This window comes from Suncus etruscus, chromosome 7 (genome assembly GCF_024139225.1).
Source record: "Suncus etruscus isolate mSunEtr1 chromosome 7, mSunEtr1.pri.cur, whole genome shotgun sequence".
In the NCBI taxonomy this organism is placed as follows: domain Eukaryota; kingdom Metazoa; phylum Chordata; class Mammalia; order Eulipotyphla; family Soricidae; genus Suncus; species Suncus etruscus.
In genome coordinates, this window is record NC_064854.1 from 46940054 (window position 1) to 46954612 (window position 14559).

Here is a 14559-nt window from a genome sequence, read left to right on the forward strand (position 1 = left end):
TGGAGAAAATTCGCCCGTGTATTTTTGCAAATTTCAAAGTATCACGTAGGTAGCATTACTGTGTAAACTAAGGTGCCAAAACTTGGGTATTAATGGCCCTCCTTCCTAATCATTGTGTAGACGTTGGGATAAAACATTTTATGTGTTTCATGTGTTGTAAATAGAAATTCGTTCCAGTACCTTTCTCTAAATCTTGAATAGCACGGCACTGAACCGTTACTTGATAAAGGAAAACATCTAACTTCAATGAGACCCTAATATTCTGTTAAAGGGACGTTTTTCCAAAGACTAGTCCGATTTTTTCCTCGGAGTTCTTATCTAAGCACCATCTGGTCGAGTATTTTTCCAGGACAAGGAAGAGCCACGGAGCTGGGTCTCATCCCCATTGTTAGCCAGTGGGGACTTGGTCACCGATGAGTAGGCCGTACACTGGGCAGAACAAATCTCCTCTGTTGGGCAGGGAGAGAAAACTGCGGGGTCGATGCCATTCCGAGATTTATTGAATGCCTGGGGCCCGTCAGTCTCCTGAAAACCAGAGGCTACCAAGCTCGGCTGCACTCCGGGTTTGTGGAACAAAAGAAAAGGCTCTTGCCCTCAAACTCACCCTGCCCGAATTTCAAATGTCTCCGGGCGGGCCTTGGAAAATTAAAATATGAAGGGGGGAAAAAAATCTCTCCCCTAAGGACAGTCAAATCGCGCCGTGCAAATGAGAAAAAAAAAAAAGTAAGGCGTTTTTTAAAAACAACAACAAAAAAAAACAACACCCGGCCAGAGAGAAAGAAAGAGATATCCAGAGCAGGCAAATCTAAAATGGAAGACAGGGAGGAGGGAAGTGGAGGAGGACTGAAAACTGCAGCGGCCCAGGAGAGGGAGAGAGAGGAGGACTCCAAAGGGGAAAAATAAAATGCAAGAGCAGAGAGACCGGGACAAGAAAGCATGGCCCCGAGAGGCTGGTTGGTCGGTGGAGAGTGGGGTCGGTTTAACTGAAAGGCGGTTTCTTTTTTGCTCGCATTTGCCCAATCCCAATTGGAAGGAAGGGACGAAGGGAGGAAGGGAGGAAGGGAGGAAGGAAGAGGCCGGCGAGGCCTGCGCGGCGCTGGCTCGGAGGCCCGGGAGCGGAGCGGGGCGGGGCGGGGCAAGCGGGCGGTGGGCGTGGCCGGGCCCGAGCGCGCTCCGGCGTCCCCTGCGCGCGGCGCGAGGGCGGGGCGGGGCGGGCGGCTATATGGCGTGCGCGGCCCCGCCCCGCCGGGCGAGAGGACGTTGCGTGCTCGCTCGCGCCGGGCGAGTCTCCGCGTCTGCTGCCTCGCGAGCGAGCGAACTCGGTGAAAGGAATTGGCGCCGATCGACACCCCAGGCGGGTCCGCTGCGCTCCCTCGGCTCTGCAGCACCGAGCCTCTCGCTCCCGCTCCCGCCGCCGCCCGTGGCCTCGCGAGCGCGCCCGAGCCCAGAGCCCAGCGCCGCACTAAGCGCCGCGGAGGAGACCCGGAGTCGCGGGGCCCGTCAGCCTCAGCCTCAGCCTCGGCCTCGGCCTCGCCCGCCATGAGTTCGTCGCCCATCAACGTCAAGAAGCTCAAGGTGTCGGAGCTCAAGGAGGAGCTCAAGAAGCGGCGCCTGTCGGACAAGGGCCTCAAGGCCGACCTCATGGAGCGCCTGCAGGCCGCGCTGGACGAGGAGGCGGCGGGCGGGCGGCCCGGCCTGGAGCCCGGGAACGGCAGCCTGGAGCTGGGCGGCGAGGCGGCGGGCCGCGCGGGCGCCGGGCTGGAGCGCGAGGCGGCGGCGGGCGGCGACGACGACGACGAGGAGGAGGACGAGGACGAGGAGGGCATCGCCGCGCTGGACGGCGACCAGATGGAGCTGGGCGAGGAGAACGGCGCGGCGGGGGCGGCCGGCGCGGCGGGCGCCGGCGAGGAGGACGACGAGGGCGCGTCGGAGGACGAGAACGGCGACGACCAGGGCTTCCAGGAGGGCGAGGACGAGCTGGGCGACGACGACGACGCGGCGGGCGACGAGAACGGCCACGGGGAGCGCCCGGCGCAGCCGCCCGCGGCGCCCCAGCCGCAGCCCCCGCAGGCGCAGGCGCAGCCCCCGCAGCCGCGCGGCCCAAACAAGGAGGCGGCGGCCGCCAAGAGCAGCGGCCCCACCTCGCTCTTCGCCGTCACCGTGGCGCCGCCCGGGGCCCGGCAGGGCCAGCAGCAGGCGGGAGGTGAGCGGGGCGCTGCGCGCGGCCGTCGGGGAGCCCCTGGGGGGCGGGCGCGGGGAATCCCGGCTCCACTAGCGGGCGGGAGGCCTCGGGCGGCGGGACGTGCGCGGCGACGCCCGCAGCGCCCCCATTATCCGGCTCGCCAGCCAGGGGGAGCTGCTGCGGCTGCAGCTGCGAGGGGACTGGGGGGGGGGGAGGCGGGCCGCCCTCGCGCGGTGGCGCCGCCGCGGCGCGTGCGCGCCTGGAGGAGCAGAGAGGAGAGAGAAGCGGGCACATGTCAGTGGGGGAGGGGAGCGGCACTGCACGAAGGCCCGGGGCGGGAGGGGAGGGGAGGGCGCGCGCCGGCGGCGAACGGGCCGCGGTATTGTGCAAGTGGCGCAGGGGCCCGGCGTGACGTCATTTCCGGAGGGCGGGGCCGGGCCGCCGGGAGGGGCGGAAGCGCGGCACAATGCGGCCTCCAGGAGCGCGGGCGGGCCCGGGTGGGGGAAGGGAGGCCCCGAGCGCGGGAGCCGCCTGCGCCTGCTCTGGGGCCCCTCCCTCTCTCCCCTCTCTCCCTCCCTCCGTCCTGAACTCGGCTACACGTGGTGGGCCTAGAGCCCGGGCCTCGCTTTTCTTTTCTAAGCGTGGGCTTTCTCAGCCGGCGTGGCCTAGTTGTCATTAGTCTTGTCTTGAAGCTGCGTCACTCGCCTCGCTGTAGAGGGTTCTTTGGAGTTGGCGATGAGTTCGTCGATCACAAACGGTTATTTAAAAAAAAAATTCGATCCCCAAAATACACAGCGGTTGGAAGACCCTCCTTAATATATGTTACCTCCTTGTAGATCTGCAAAGGAATGAATATAAGTGCCTTTCATGTAGATCTGCGAAGAGATTATTATTTTAAGTGCCTCCCATGTAGATCTGCAAAGGAATGAATATAAGTGCCTTTCATGTAGATTTGCAAAGGAATTGATTTTTTTTAAGTAATAAAAACATTTTAAGTGCCTTCCATGTAGATCTGCAAAGGAAACGGGTATTTTTTTTTTTTCCTCTCTTTGCTTGACCTCGCTTGGGTTGCGAGCGACTCTGGCTTTTTTATTTTTAACTTAGGCAGTTGTTGTGTTGTAGGAGACGGCAAAACTGAACAAAAAGGCGGCGATAAAAAGAGAGGCGTTAAGAGACCCCGAGAAGATCATGGCCGTGGCTATTTTGAGTACATTGAAGAGAACAAGTATAGCAGGTAGAGAAGACTTCGTTTTGGGGATTTCCCCCCCTTTAATTTTACATTATTTTTTTGCTGGGAAAAGCTGGACCAGGAGACAATTCTCTCTTTCAGAGCCAAGTCCCCTCAGCCACCTGTTGAAGAAGAAGACGAACATTTCGACGACACAGTGGTTTGTCTTGATACTTGTAAGTGAAGTTTTTCTCTTTCCGGGTGTTTGGTTGTAATTGTTAGTTGGGAACTGAGTTTTTTATAACGCAGACTGACGATCGCTTTTTGAGATTTTGGTAGCTTATCAGTCATCTTGATACTTTTACCGCCTCTAGCCGTTTGGTAAATTTTGTATAGAAAACTTCAGGAATGTAAAATTAATGAGTTTTGGGCGAGTTAGCTAATGAGAATCTGTAAGAATCTGTTCAGGTAGGTTCCTAATAAAAAGTACATTAATTTTATCGGTGGAACTATTAATAACGAGCTATTTGGGCTGTTTGGATATTAATGCTTTCCCCATTAGTACACGAGCATATTCTTTATTCTGAAAGACTTGTAATACTTTCAATAACCGCTTTTTTGTTCTTGATTCCAGTTCAGTAGCTGCTGCTTTAACAAATAAGTTGATTTCTTCCAAAGACCTGGGGCAGCAGCAGTGGGCTATCTCTGGGCCACTAGCTTTCTTCAGCCACGAATGGTATCAATGGCAGCGCTGTAGTTGCAATTGAGTATGAGGAAGTAGTGCAAACCTTTAAATGGGCCTTGCCCGTCAGATTTGTAGTTTTTATTACAAAAGAAATTTCAATGCTTGATCAGAATGCCCTGTTGTGTTAAAGAGAGCAAGATTAGTGTTTGGCATGATTTAATAATGAAAGATTAAGGTATCAACTCCTGTAGATTTAAGTCTTTATACTTTGAAGTACAAAATTGTCAAAAACTTAAAAGAAGGTAAATATAAAGCTCTTGATTTCTTATGTACTTATTGCTTTAGTTGGAATAGGGAAGTCCAGGCAGTCAGGAAGGTAACAATACTAAGTTGATGATCTAGGAATCTTAATATATTGTTGGGGATCAAACACAATTTTTGAATTAAAAATCTTACCTTGTCAGGGGATTTTAAAAGCCAAGCTCTAATACAAAGTAGATGACCAAGCCATAATATGATTTCCTTAGAAGAACTTAAGAGAGGTGCATGCTAATAACACCAGTGACCCAAAAGTAGCGAGGTTAAAAGATACAACTTTTGAATAACTTTGGGAAGCAGGTAATGACCTATTTACTCACGCCAAGTATAGATTACAAGACAATGTTTTTTGTCATTTAAGGTTTGTATTTTGAAGATTAAGGTTGTCACAAATTTTAGCAGAGAATTGAGGGATTAGAGCAGAGCCACTGGGTTCATAATTAGAAGTGTAGGGTCAACAGCTCATACTCTTCAAAAATACTTGGTCTTGGCCTCCCTTCAGTTTTATTATGGCACTGGTAAATCCTACCTGGTTCTGGCATGCTTCACTTTGATTTCCTGCTATACTCTACTGCTTGCCTCTAAATCAAGGTAAAGAGCAGAGCAGGTATGTATTAATGTCAAGTCTTTTATATACTTAAATATATTAATCCTTAGTCTTATAGTTAGTTTGTATTTGAGTTTATAATTTGGAGTTCCTTACTGGTGGGAGTGGGGTTCTGATCGTGAAACAGCAAGCAGCATGATGTATATAAACTATGTGTAGCATTAAGATAAAAACTTAACCAAGCTTTGTCTATTTAACAACATAGTTAGATTGAATGTCAAAAAATAATATGGTGTTTTATATAATTACAGATAATTGCGATTTGCATTTTAAAATATCAAGAGATCGTCTGAGTGCATCTTCTCTTACTATGGAAAGTTTTGCTTTCCTTTGGGCTGGAGGAAGGGCATCTTACGGTGTGTCAAAAGGCAAAGTCTGTTTTGAGATGAAGGTAAATTATTAATATACATTAGTTGGTTTGGGGGCCACACTTGACAGTGCTCAGAGATTACTTCTAACTGCAACCAGGAATCAAATTGGGGATCAAATCTGGATTGGCTGCATGCAAGGCAGTTCTACCTAGTCCACTATTATCTTGCTAGCCTCCGTAAATACATACTTTAGGAAATTGAATTTTTTTTTTTTTTTTTTGTGGTTTTTGGGTCACACCCGGCAGCGCTCAGGGGTTATTCCTGGCTCCATGCTCAGAAATTCTCCTGGCAGGCACGGGGGACCATATGGGACACCGGGATTCGAACTGATGACCTCCTGCATGAAAGGCAAACACCTTACCTCCATGCTATCTCTCCGGGCCCAGGAAATTGAATTTTAAGTTGCTTAACCCCATTGAACATATGTGGAAAAGAAGCTTTTTGGGAGGGCACACCTGGCAGCCCTCAGGGGTTAGTTAGTTACTCTTGAATCTGTGCCCAGAAATCACTTTGGCAGGTTCTGGGGACATGACGAGATGTAGGGGATTGAACCTGGCTCAGCTGCATGCAAGGCAAATACTTTACCTGCTGTGCTATATCTCCTGCCCCAGAGTAACTTTTTTTTTTTAACAAAGAGAAATGAGTTCCTAATAGAGAAGAATTTTAGAGTAATCTGAGGGAGAAGAGAGACCACGGGCTTTTACAGAACCTTTATTTTCCTTGTTTTAAAAAAGGGATTTTGCTTTTGAGCCACATGCAGCTGTGCTCTGGGCTTGTATTGTGCTCAGGGTTCACTTCTGACAGACTTGGAACTTTATTGGGGATTAAATCCAGCTTAGTTGAGTGAAAGGTAAGCACCCTATCAACTGCTATCCATGGCTGTCCACTCCAGAAAAGGGACTTGAATGATTAAATCTAGTCTGTCAGAGTTGGACATTTAGGGTTGGGGTTTTAGGCTGCCTTTTTTTTTTTAAGTGTAAAATTATGTTTGGGGGGCAAGAGTGTTCCAGTCAATAGCATGCTTGTTTAACGCAGCTGATGCTGATTCAATCTCTGTTACCTCTATGACCCCTGAGTCCTTTGAGAGTAAACCCTAAGCACCTCGGTATGGCACAAAAATTTTGGTTTTGATATTCTGGAACAGCTTGTGCTCAGCACCTGAATGCTAACTCCTACTCATGGATGACTTCTGTTTGTTTTGGGTACTTTTTTGGGTGCCAGATTGAATTTAGGTTGGCCTCAAGCATCCATATGCACTGCTCTTATACCTCTGCTCCCTGGTTGAGCTTTTGTTCAGAAAAGAGCATATTAAAAGATCAGTTTTTTAATTGGAATAAGGCATTGAGCTTACAAAAAGTCACTGATTAGAATAATCTTAATTTTCTAGTTAAAAGGCTCCATGATTGTAAAGTTCTTGTTGGGAGTGGGTAGAGTGGAGTCTTAAAGCCAGAGAACAGCAAAATGTAAAAGAGACCAACACTTAGGCTCTAATTGTCATTAATTTTTGCTTAATTACATAATCTTGATTTCTAGGTTACTGAGAAGATACCTGTAAGGCATTTATATACAAAAGATATTGACATACATGAGGTTCGGATCGGTTGGTCACTAACCACAAGTGGAATGTTACTTGGTAAAGTTTATTTGAATAATATGGGTTTGTCTTAAATGTTCCAATTTCTGTAGAGAAACTATTAGAAGGCATTCTAAGCTATTGCTTTTTTTTCTGTTTTTGTTTTTGGCCCACACTTAGTGGTGCTCAGGGGTTACTTCTGGCTCTCTGCTCAGAAATTGCTCCTGGCAGGCTCGGGGAACCAATATGGGATGCTGGGTACCGCCTTCCAGGTTGGCTTTGTGCAAGGCAAATACCCTGCCACCCACCAAGCTATCACTCCAGCCCCATTGCTTATTCTTTTTTTTTTTTTTTTTTTTTTTGATTTTGGGCTACAACTGGTGATGCTCAGGGGTTATTCCTGGCTATGCACGCAGAAATCGCTCTTGGCTTGGGGGGGACCATATGGAACACTGGGGGGTGAACCGCAAGGTCCATCCTAGGTTAGCACCTGCAAGGTAAATGCCCTATCTATTGTGCCATTGATCACGCCTCCCCCCCATTGCTTATTCCTATGGTAATTCATAAATGAAAAATTAGCATGTGGGGCGGGAGAGATAGGGGAAGATAGCACAGTGGTAGGGCATGACCCTGGCCTGGGGCTGCCAGGAGCGCTGAGTGCAGAGCTGGGCCGACCCCTGAGCACTGCTGGATGTGGCCCAAAAATAAATTAGCATGTGTTAGACATGTTTTAGTTTGCTTTATCTATTGGTGGGTGGTTTGAGTTACAACCAATTACTTGTGCTCTGGGTTTACTACTGACTACTCAGGAGTTACTCCTGGTGATGCTCTGGGAATCATATAGTATGCAGAGATCAACCAAGGTCAGCCCTATGCAAGGCAAGTACCTACCTGCTATACTACTGCTCTGGCCCACTGGGAAGGGGGGGTGACATCTGCCTGTATATTAATCTAGGTCATGAATTTTGTCTACTGTGAGAGGGGCCCAACAGCCAGCAATGGTCAGTTTACTCGATTCTGCACTCAGGAATCATTCTTGGGCTGACCCATATGGGTCTTTTCACATGAAGACGAGGGCCCTGCTCACCATATTGTCTGTTCAGACCACTTTTTGTCTTATATAAGCTCCTTCGAATTATAACAGGATATAAAACTGCTCAGAATTTTTTTTTTGAACTACATATTGAATGTTGGTTAAATAATTTAGCACTTTGAGCTCTCTGGTATTTGTTTTGGGCCACACCCTGGTTCTGCATTTAGGAATAAATCACTCAGTTGCATGCTCTGGGGACTGTATGGGATGCTGGGGATTGAACCTGGGTTGGCTGTTTGCAAGGCAAGGACCCTACCTACTATTCCTTCATTGGCCTAAGACCTATGAGACCTGTGTTTTTAAGTAGTGAGCTTACATTGGACTTGAAAAATTAACTCAACATAAATTGTTTCCTTAGGTGAAGAAGAGTTTTCTTATGGGTATTCTTTAAAAGGGATTAAAACATGCAACTGTGAGACTGAAGATTATGGAGAGAAGTTTGATGAAAATGATGTGATTACATGTTTTGCTGTAAGTCATTTATGTGAATGGCAAGTTAAGTTAGAGGAACTAAGGAAAGTTGATCATGAAGTTGAATGGAAAATCTAGTTTACCTCTTTGGACAATTTGTTTCTGCTTCAAAAGCAATTGTAACCTTATATATAATGGAATAAGCATAAATAAAAGTATACTTGAGGGATTATTAAAAGAATAAAAATGAACTTTTTACTCTCTCCAATTAACAGAACTTTGAAAGTGATGAAGTGGAACTCTCGTATGCCAAGAATGGACAAGATCTTGGCATTGCCTTCAAAATTAGTAAGGAAGTTCTTGCTGAACGGCCACTCTTTCCACACGTTCTCTGCCATAACTGTGCAGTTGAATTTAATTTCGGTCAGAAGGAAAAGCCATATTTCCCGATTCCTGAAGATTATACTTTTATCCAGAATGTTCCCTTAGAGGATCGAGTTAGAGGGCCAAAGGGGCCTGAAGAGAAGAAAGATTGTGAGGTAAGTATTTTGTGCTAAAACAGTACTTGAAGATAGCTTTTGCTTAGTAGTCACACTTAAAAAATGAGTTGAGGGATAGGTATTTTCTGCCATACCTTTTGTCAGCGATGTATTATTTGATTAGTCTTTCCCTATATGTGCTAATTTTTAAGTATTTACTTGGTTTGAATTCCTTTATTAGAACTATGAAAATGTAGGCAGTCTGCTCACTTGAATGTGCTCTGGCGGTGGGATTCAAACCAGGGTCAGCTATAGGCAAAGCAAGTGCCTTAACCTTTCTTCACCACCCCTGTATATCTTTGGTTTCTGAAATATTAAATGTTTAATAGATATTTAAATATTAGAAAAAAATGGCTTTTGGGCCTCCTTTCATTGCCCAGGGGGTTACTCCTGGGTCTGTACTAGATTATTCCTACTGGTTAAGGGTTGGCTGTGTGCAAGCAAATGCCCTACCCACTGTACTAATTGTTCTGGTTCTGTTAATTAAGTATTTTAAGTTGCATTCTTGTGCTTGATTTATGTAAGAAATTTGGTGAATCCTGGTGAAAAGTATTTTAAGATTTTTTTTCACATTGTAGGTTGTTATGATGATTGGCTTGCCAGGAGCTGGAAAAACTACCTGGGTTACTAAACATGCAGCAGAAAACCCTGGTAAATACAACATTCTTGGAACAAATACCATAATGGATAAAATGATGGTAAGTAAAATGTATAGGGCCTATTCTTAATGATTATAAATCATGGATATTCTAATAATCCTGTTTTTGTCTATTGTCATTACCCCTTTTATAAAGAACTTTAAGATTAGTAGTTTGGGTCTTTCCTACCTACCCTCTCCTCGTTAGCTGGTACTGGACCAACACTGCTCACTCCTATCCTCCCAAAAGCACTATCTTAGTTGGTCAGGGATATGTTGCCTCAACAGCATCATCTGAATACTGCATATGAAAAACTGAAAGATACTTAAGATGATACTTGTTTTACATAAAGTCTATAATGGTTACGTTTATCTTAAGATTGCATGGTTAAAAGGACATTTTCAACTTTCAATAATAGGTGGCAGGTTTTAAGAAGCAAATGGCAGATACTGGAAAACTGAACACACTTCTGCAGAGAGCTCCACAGTGTCTTGGAAAGTTTATTGAGATTGCTGCCCGCAAGAAACGAAATTTCATTCTGGATCAGGTAAACTAGTATTTGTTTTTGTTTTGTGATTTGGGTATTGGGGTCACACCCACCTGATGGGCCCAGGATTCCTTATGGGATGCTTGAGGATCAAACCTTGGTCATCCCTATGCAAGGCAAACCCCCTACCTACCAACTGTACATATAGCTGTGGTGTTTGAACTAGCTTTTTTCGGTTTTTGGTTTTTGGGTCATACCCAGCAGCGCTCGGGGACCATATGGGATGCTGGGAGTCAAACCAACGTTCTACTGTATGCAAGGCAAACACTCTACCTCTGCTATTTCTCCAGTCCCTGAACTAGGTTTTTTGAAATTAAAGCCTCACAGTTGGGTTTGGTATAAAATTGAGGATTTGGATTATAAACCACCTTTTTTTTCCTTTCTCTTTGGAAAGACAAATGTGTCTGCTGCTGCCCAGAGGAGAAAAATGTGCCTGTTTGCAGGTTTTCAGCGAAAAGCTGTTGTAGTTTGTCCAAAAGATGAAGACTATAAGCAAAGAACACAGAAGAAAGCAGAAGTAGAGGGAAAAGACTTACCAGAACATGCAGTCCTCAAAATGAAAGGTCTGTAGTTTAATATAATTCTTTGTTATATTATGGCAAAAGATTTTTTGCTGCTAAGGAATTAATAAATTAAATTTTCTAAAAAATGTTAAACTGAATAGGTAAATTTGTTAAGTCAAATGAGGAACATTCAGGATTAAAGATTTTGTCTATTCCTTGTAGGAAACTTTACGCTGCCAGAGGTAGCTGAGTGTTTTGATGAAATAACATATGTTGAACTTCAGAAAGAGGAAGCCCAAAAACTTCTGGAGCAATACAAGGAAGAAAGCAAGAAAGCTCTTCCTCCAGAAAAGAAACAGAATACTGGTTCTAAGAAGAGCAATAAAAACAAGAGTGGCAAGAACCAGTTTAATAGAGGAGGTGGCCATAGAGGACGTGGTGGATTCAATATGCGTGGTGGGAATTTCAGAGGAGGAGGCAAGTAGTTGTTGTTTTTTTTTTTTTTTTTTAATTTTTTTTTGGCAAGTAGATTTTGAGAGAGAAAGAATGTGTGTGTATGTATGTATGTAACATGTAGCTTAAAGATAAAACAATTCTTTAGTTGCTATCTAGGTTAGTTGTCTAGCTGAATTACTGCATTTGATTATATTGATCCTTGTTGACATAATTTAGAAACTGATAGTAAATGCAACTAGATTATGACTGATAAGAATAATCACAGCTACTTACTGTCAGGATTCTTTAAAAGAGAAATCTAGAGGAATTAATTTAGCTATATGTAAAAAGCACAACATTTACTAAATTTATTTATTTATAGCTCCTGGTAACCGTGGAGGATATAACAGGAGGGGCAATATGCCACAGAGAGGTGGTGGTGGTGGAAGTGGTGGAATTGGCTATCCATACCCTCGCGGCCCTGTTTTCCCCAGCCGAGGCGGTTACTCAAACAGAGGGAACTACAACAGAGGTGGAATGCCCAACAGAGGGAATTACAACCAGGTAATGAGATTCAATCCTTCGAAGCAGTGCTTATTTGTGTAATTTAAACTGGAAGGGCCTGTATTGCATAATTCAGCAAGAATGTTAGAAGGATGTACCTTCAGCAATGTTTAGGGGCTGTCTTGGTTCTATTTGGGGGTAGCCCTCATTGATACTGGGCACTCTTGGAAAATAACTACATTGATAAAGTTTGAACTTAGTAGAGTGGACTGTTTTGACTTTCAGGTTTACTATTATCACATCATAGAAACAGAAGGGTACCCAGAGTTTAATGATTCACTAGTCAGTCCCTTTCTATTTGAACAAGTTTTTAGTGGAAAGTTTCTCAAGAGATTCATTCTTCTTTACAGAATTTCAGAGGACGAGGAAACAATCGTGGCTACAAAAATCAATCTCAGGGCTACAACCAGTGGCAGCAGGGTGTAAGTAATTTAAGTGTTTTATGTTGATGATGAGTTTATAGTAGTTAGTGTTAAAGTATCTTGTCCAGAAATTGAAGTGTCTATAAGTGCTACAGGGCAAGTTGTGAATTGTGTTGAAGATGTAGATTACCTTTGTAAGAAAAACAGGTTGGAGTTTGCTGTAATGTAATATTTTTTAAGTAATATGGTGCTTTTTTTCTACTACCTTTAATTGTATAAACTAACCCAAGTTATGTTTTTTTTTGTAATGTGTTTAATGGTAATGGGGCATTAATAATACTGGTTTGATAAAAGTCAGAGGCAATGACAGTTATAAATTTGTTTCCAGCAGTTACTCTGAATTAGATTGTCATTTCCTAAAATCATTTGAGTGGTTTATTGATGTTTTTTTCTTTAAAAAAAAAATTTTCTCTTACAGCAATTCTGGGGTCAGAAGCCATGGAGTCAGCATTATCACCAAGGATATTATTGAATACCCAAATAAAACGAACTGATACATATTTCTCCAAAACCTTCACAAGAAGTCGACTGTTTTCTTTAGTAGGCTAACTTTTTAAACATTCCACAAGAGGAAGTGCCTGCGGGTTCCTTTTTTAGAAGCTTTGTGGGTTGATTTTTTTTCTTTTCTTTTTTGTACATTTTTAATTGCAGTTTTAAAGTGAATCGTAAGAGAACCTCAGCATTGTGCACGATAAGAGAATGTGTCAGTATTTCAGGGTTCTACATTTTATCTGTAAAATGTGACTTTTTTTTTTTTATCACAACAAAAGTAAAATGTTGCTTTGTACCTGGTGTCTTTTATTAAGAATTTACTCCCCCCTTTCTCAGAGATAACAGTCGGGAGTCATTGTCACAATATAATAGAAATGTTAGCAACCAGATTCATGTAAGGACCAAGTGGTCCTCATGAATTTCATTAAGACTCTGTATTGCTCATATTACACTCCATCCTCTCTGTAGTTTTCTGAGTAGTGGAGGGGGTAAGCTAAATGGTTTGTGATGACAACCGGGAAGGACTTCTTTTAAACTAGCGATGGAATTGGCATAATTGGAAATGAAGATGAAAATTGGAACCAAAATAGAGAAGATGGAGTGTATGTAGAAGGGCTGTTAAAAATGTAAAACTTGGTTGCATTATTTGTGGAGGCTCAAACTTGTGAAGGTTACTACCATAACTTTTTCCATTTGTTCTGCATTTTGATTCTGAAAAGAAAGCTGGCTTTGCCCATTTCTTATTAAAAAAAAACTTGTTGTAAATCCAGTTGTCTAATGGGATCTATATGAAGTTAGCTATGTCTGTATGCCCTTCTCCCACAAAATACTGTATACTAGTGTGCTTGTAGTAAACTCCACCATCTTTGTAAGCTAATGAAATTGTGAGTCACCCATTTATATCTTAATTTTTAATCATGTCAGTTCTTGAATGGGTATCTCCTTAGCCTGCTGATTTCTTTTTCTTTCTAAAGAAAGTGGGTGGAGAAATTAATTTAGACGTTTGTTTGCAATAAAAAGAATTCATTTTACTCTTGTTTGGGATTCTCGCCATCAAGGTTCAAATCCCTTTATAAAACTCCCAAGAGGAGAAAATTTGTGTGCTTTCTGGACAGCTTAATTCTTTATACTCTGTACTTGGAACATTTAGGTTTTAAAAACTTAAATGTGTAATACAAATGATTTTGAAGTATGAAGTAAAATGGAATTTTATGATGAATATCCCCTTCCCCTCCCCCCCACCAAGATGACTTAACCTATTTAATGAGGGGATAAAGGTACTACTGGCTGGGAGAAGTTAACGCTCACATGATCATCTTTACGAATGCTAATAGCTGTCCACAACTGATATATTTTATATACATCTCTATGTAATACAAGAAACTTTGGGAACAGGCGCTTTTAGAAGCCTTCATATGAGCCAGTTGATTCCACTGCTACACAACACTGCTAACTTAACTATAGCTATGTGACAACATTAGATCCCCTAATTGTAATTTTATTGGGTTTGCACAGAACACTTAAATATGCTAAAGGATTCTCACTGAAGTGAGGAATCAGGAGTCAAACTGTAGAACTAAAAAACTTCAGTTTTGTTACTTTTAGGTTGCTTCTGGTAAGTTTAGGTGTGTCTATTTGCTTAGGTTTTGTGGGGTTAGCCACTTTGAGTTATTTAACTTAATTCATATTTCTAGGAACTTCATGACAAAATTCAACTGGATTGAGTTGTAGGTGATTGTATAGGCTCAGTTGAAGCTTTTTGGAACAAAGGCTATCTGAAGAAGAGGATTACGTAATGTTACAAAGAAGTAAAGGAGTTGTGTTAGCAACATGAGCCACTGACACGAACCACCTCTATCAGTATAATTAGGGTTGCATAGGTTTATTTAATAAAGGAAGAACACTAGTTTGTAGTTTGTTTTAGGTGGCACAAAATTAGGTGCCTTTAAAAGATCTTTCTTACTACTGAATGAAAAGTTAGTATATTTGAAAGACTAGTAGTGAGCAAGTC

The 14559-nt window shown here is 43.5% G+C and overlaps 1 protein-coding gene across 1 annotated transcript; it reads left to right on the forward strand.

Annotated features, from left to right (window-relative positions):
* Positions 1 to 1479: 1479 nt before the first annotated feature.
* Positions 1480 to 13579, forward strand: HNRNPU (heterogeneous nuclear ribonucleoprotein U). The gene is made up of 14 exons (XM_049776440.1): positions 1480 to 2203; positions 3305 to 3416; positions 3513 to 3586; positions 5212 to 5351; positions 6865 to 6964; positions 8356 to 8468; positions 8684 to 8947; positions 9526 to 9645; positions 10004 to 10132; positions 10527 to 10695; positions 10858 to 11112; positions 11453 to 11634; positions 11985 to 12056; positions 12475 to 13579. The coding sequence occupies exons 1-14, from the start codon at positions 1540 to 1542 to the stop codon at positions 12526 to 12528; spliced, it is 2448 nt and encodes an 815-aa protein (XP_049632397.1). The 5' UTR covers positions 1480 to 1539; the 3' UTR covers positions 12529 to 13579.
* Positions 13580 to 14559: the final 980 nt, after the last annotated feature.

Bases quoted from the DNA above. Each gene is read 5' to 3' on its own strand.
- HNRNPU (XM_049776440.1), top strand. From the start codon at position 1,540: ATGAGTTCGTCGCCCATCAACGTCAAGAAGCTCAAGGTGTCGGAGCTC. The intron at 9,646-10,003 runs GTAAGTAAAATG...TTTCAATAATAG, and splicing joins CCATAATGGATAAAATGATG to GTGGCAGGTTTTAAGAAGCA. The intron at 10,133-10,526 runs GTAAACTAGTAT...CTCTTTGGAAAG, and splicing joins GAAATTTCATTCTGGATCAG to ACAAATGTGTCTGCTGCTGC.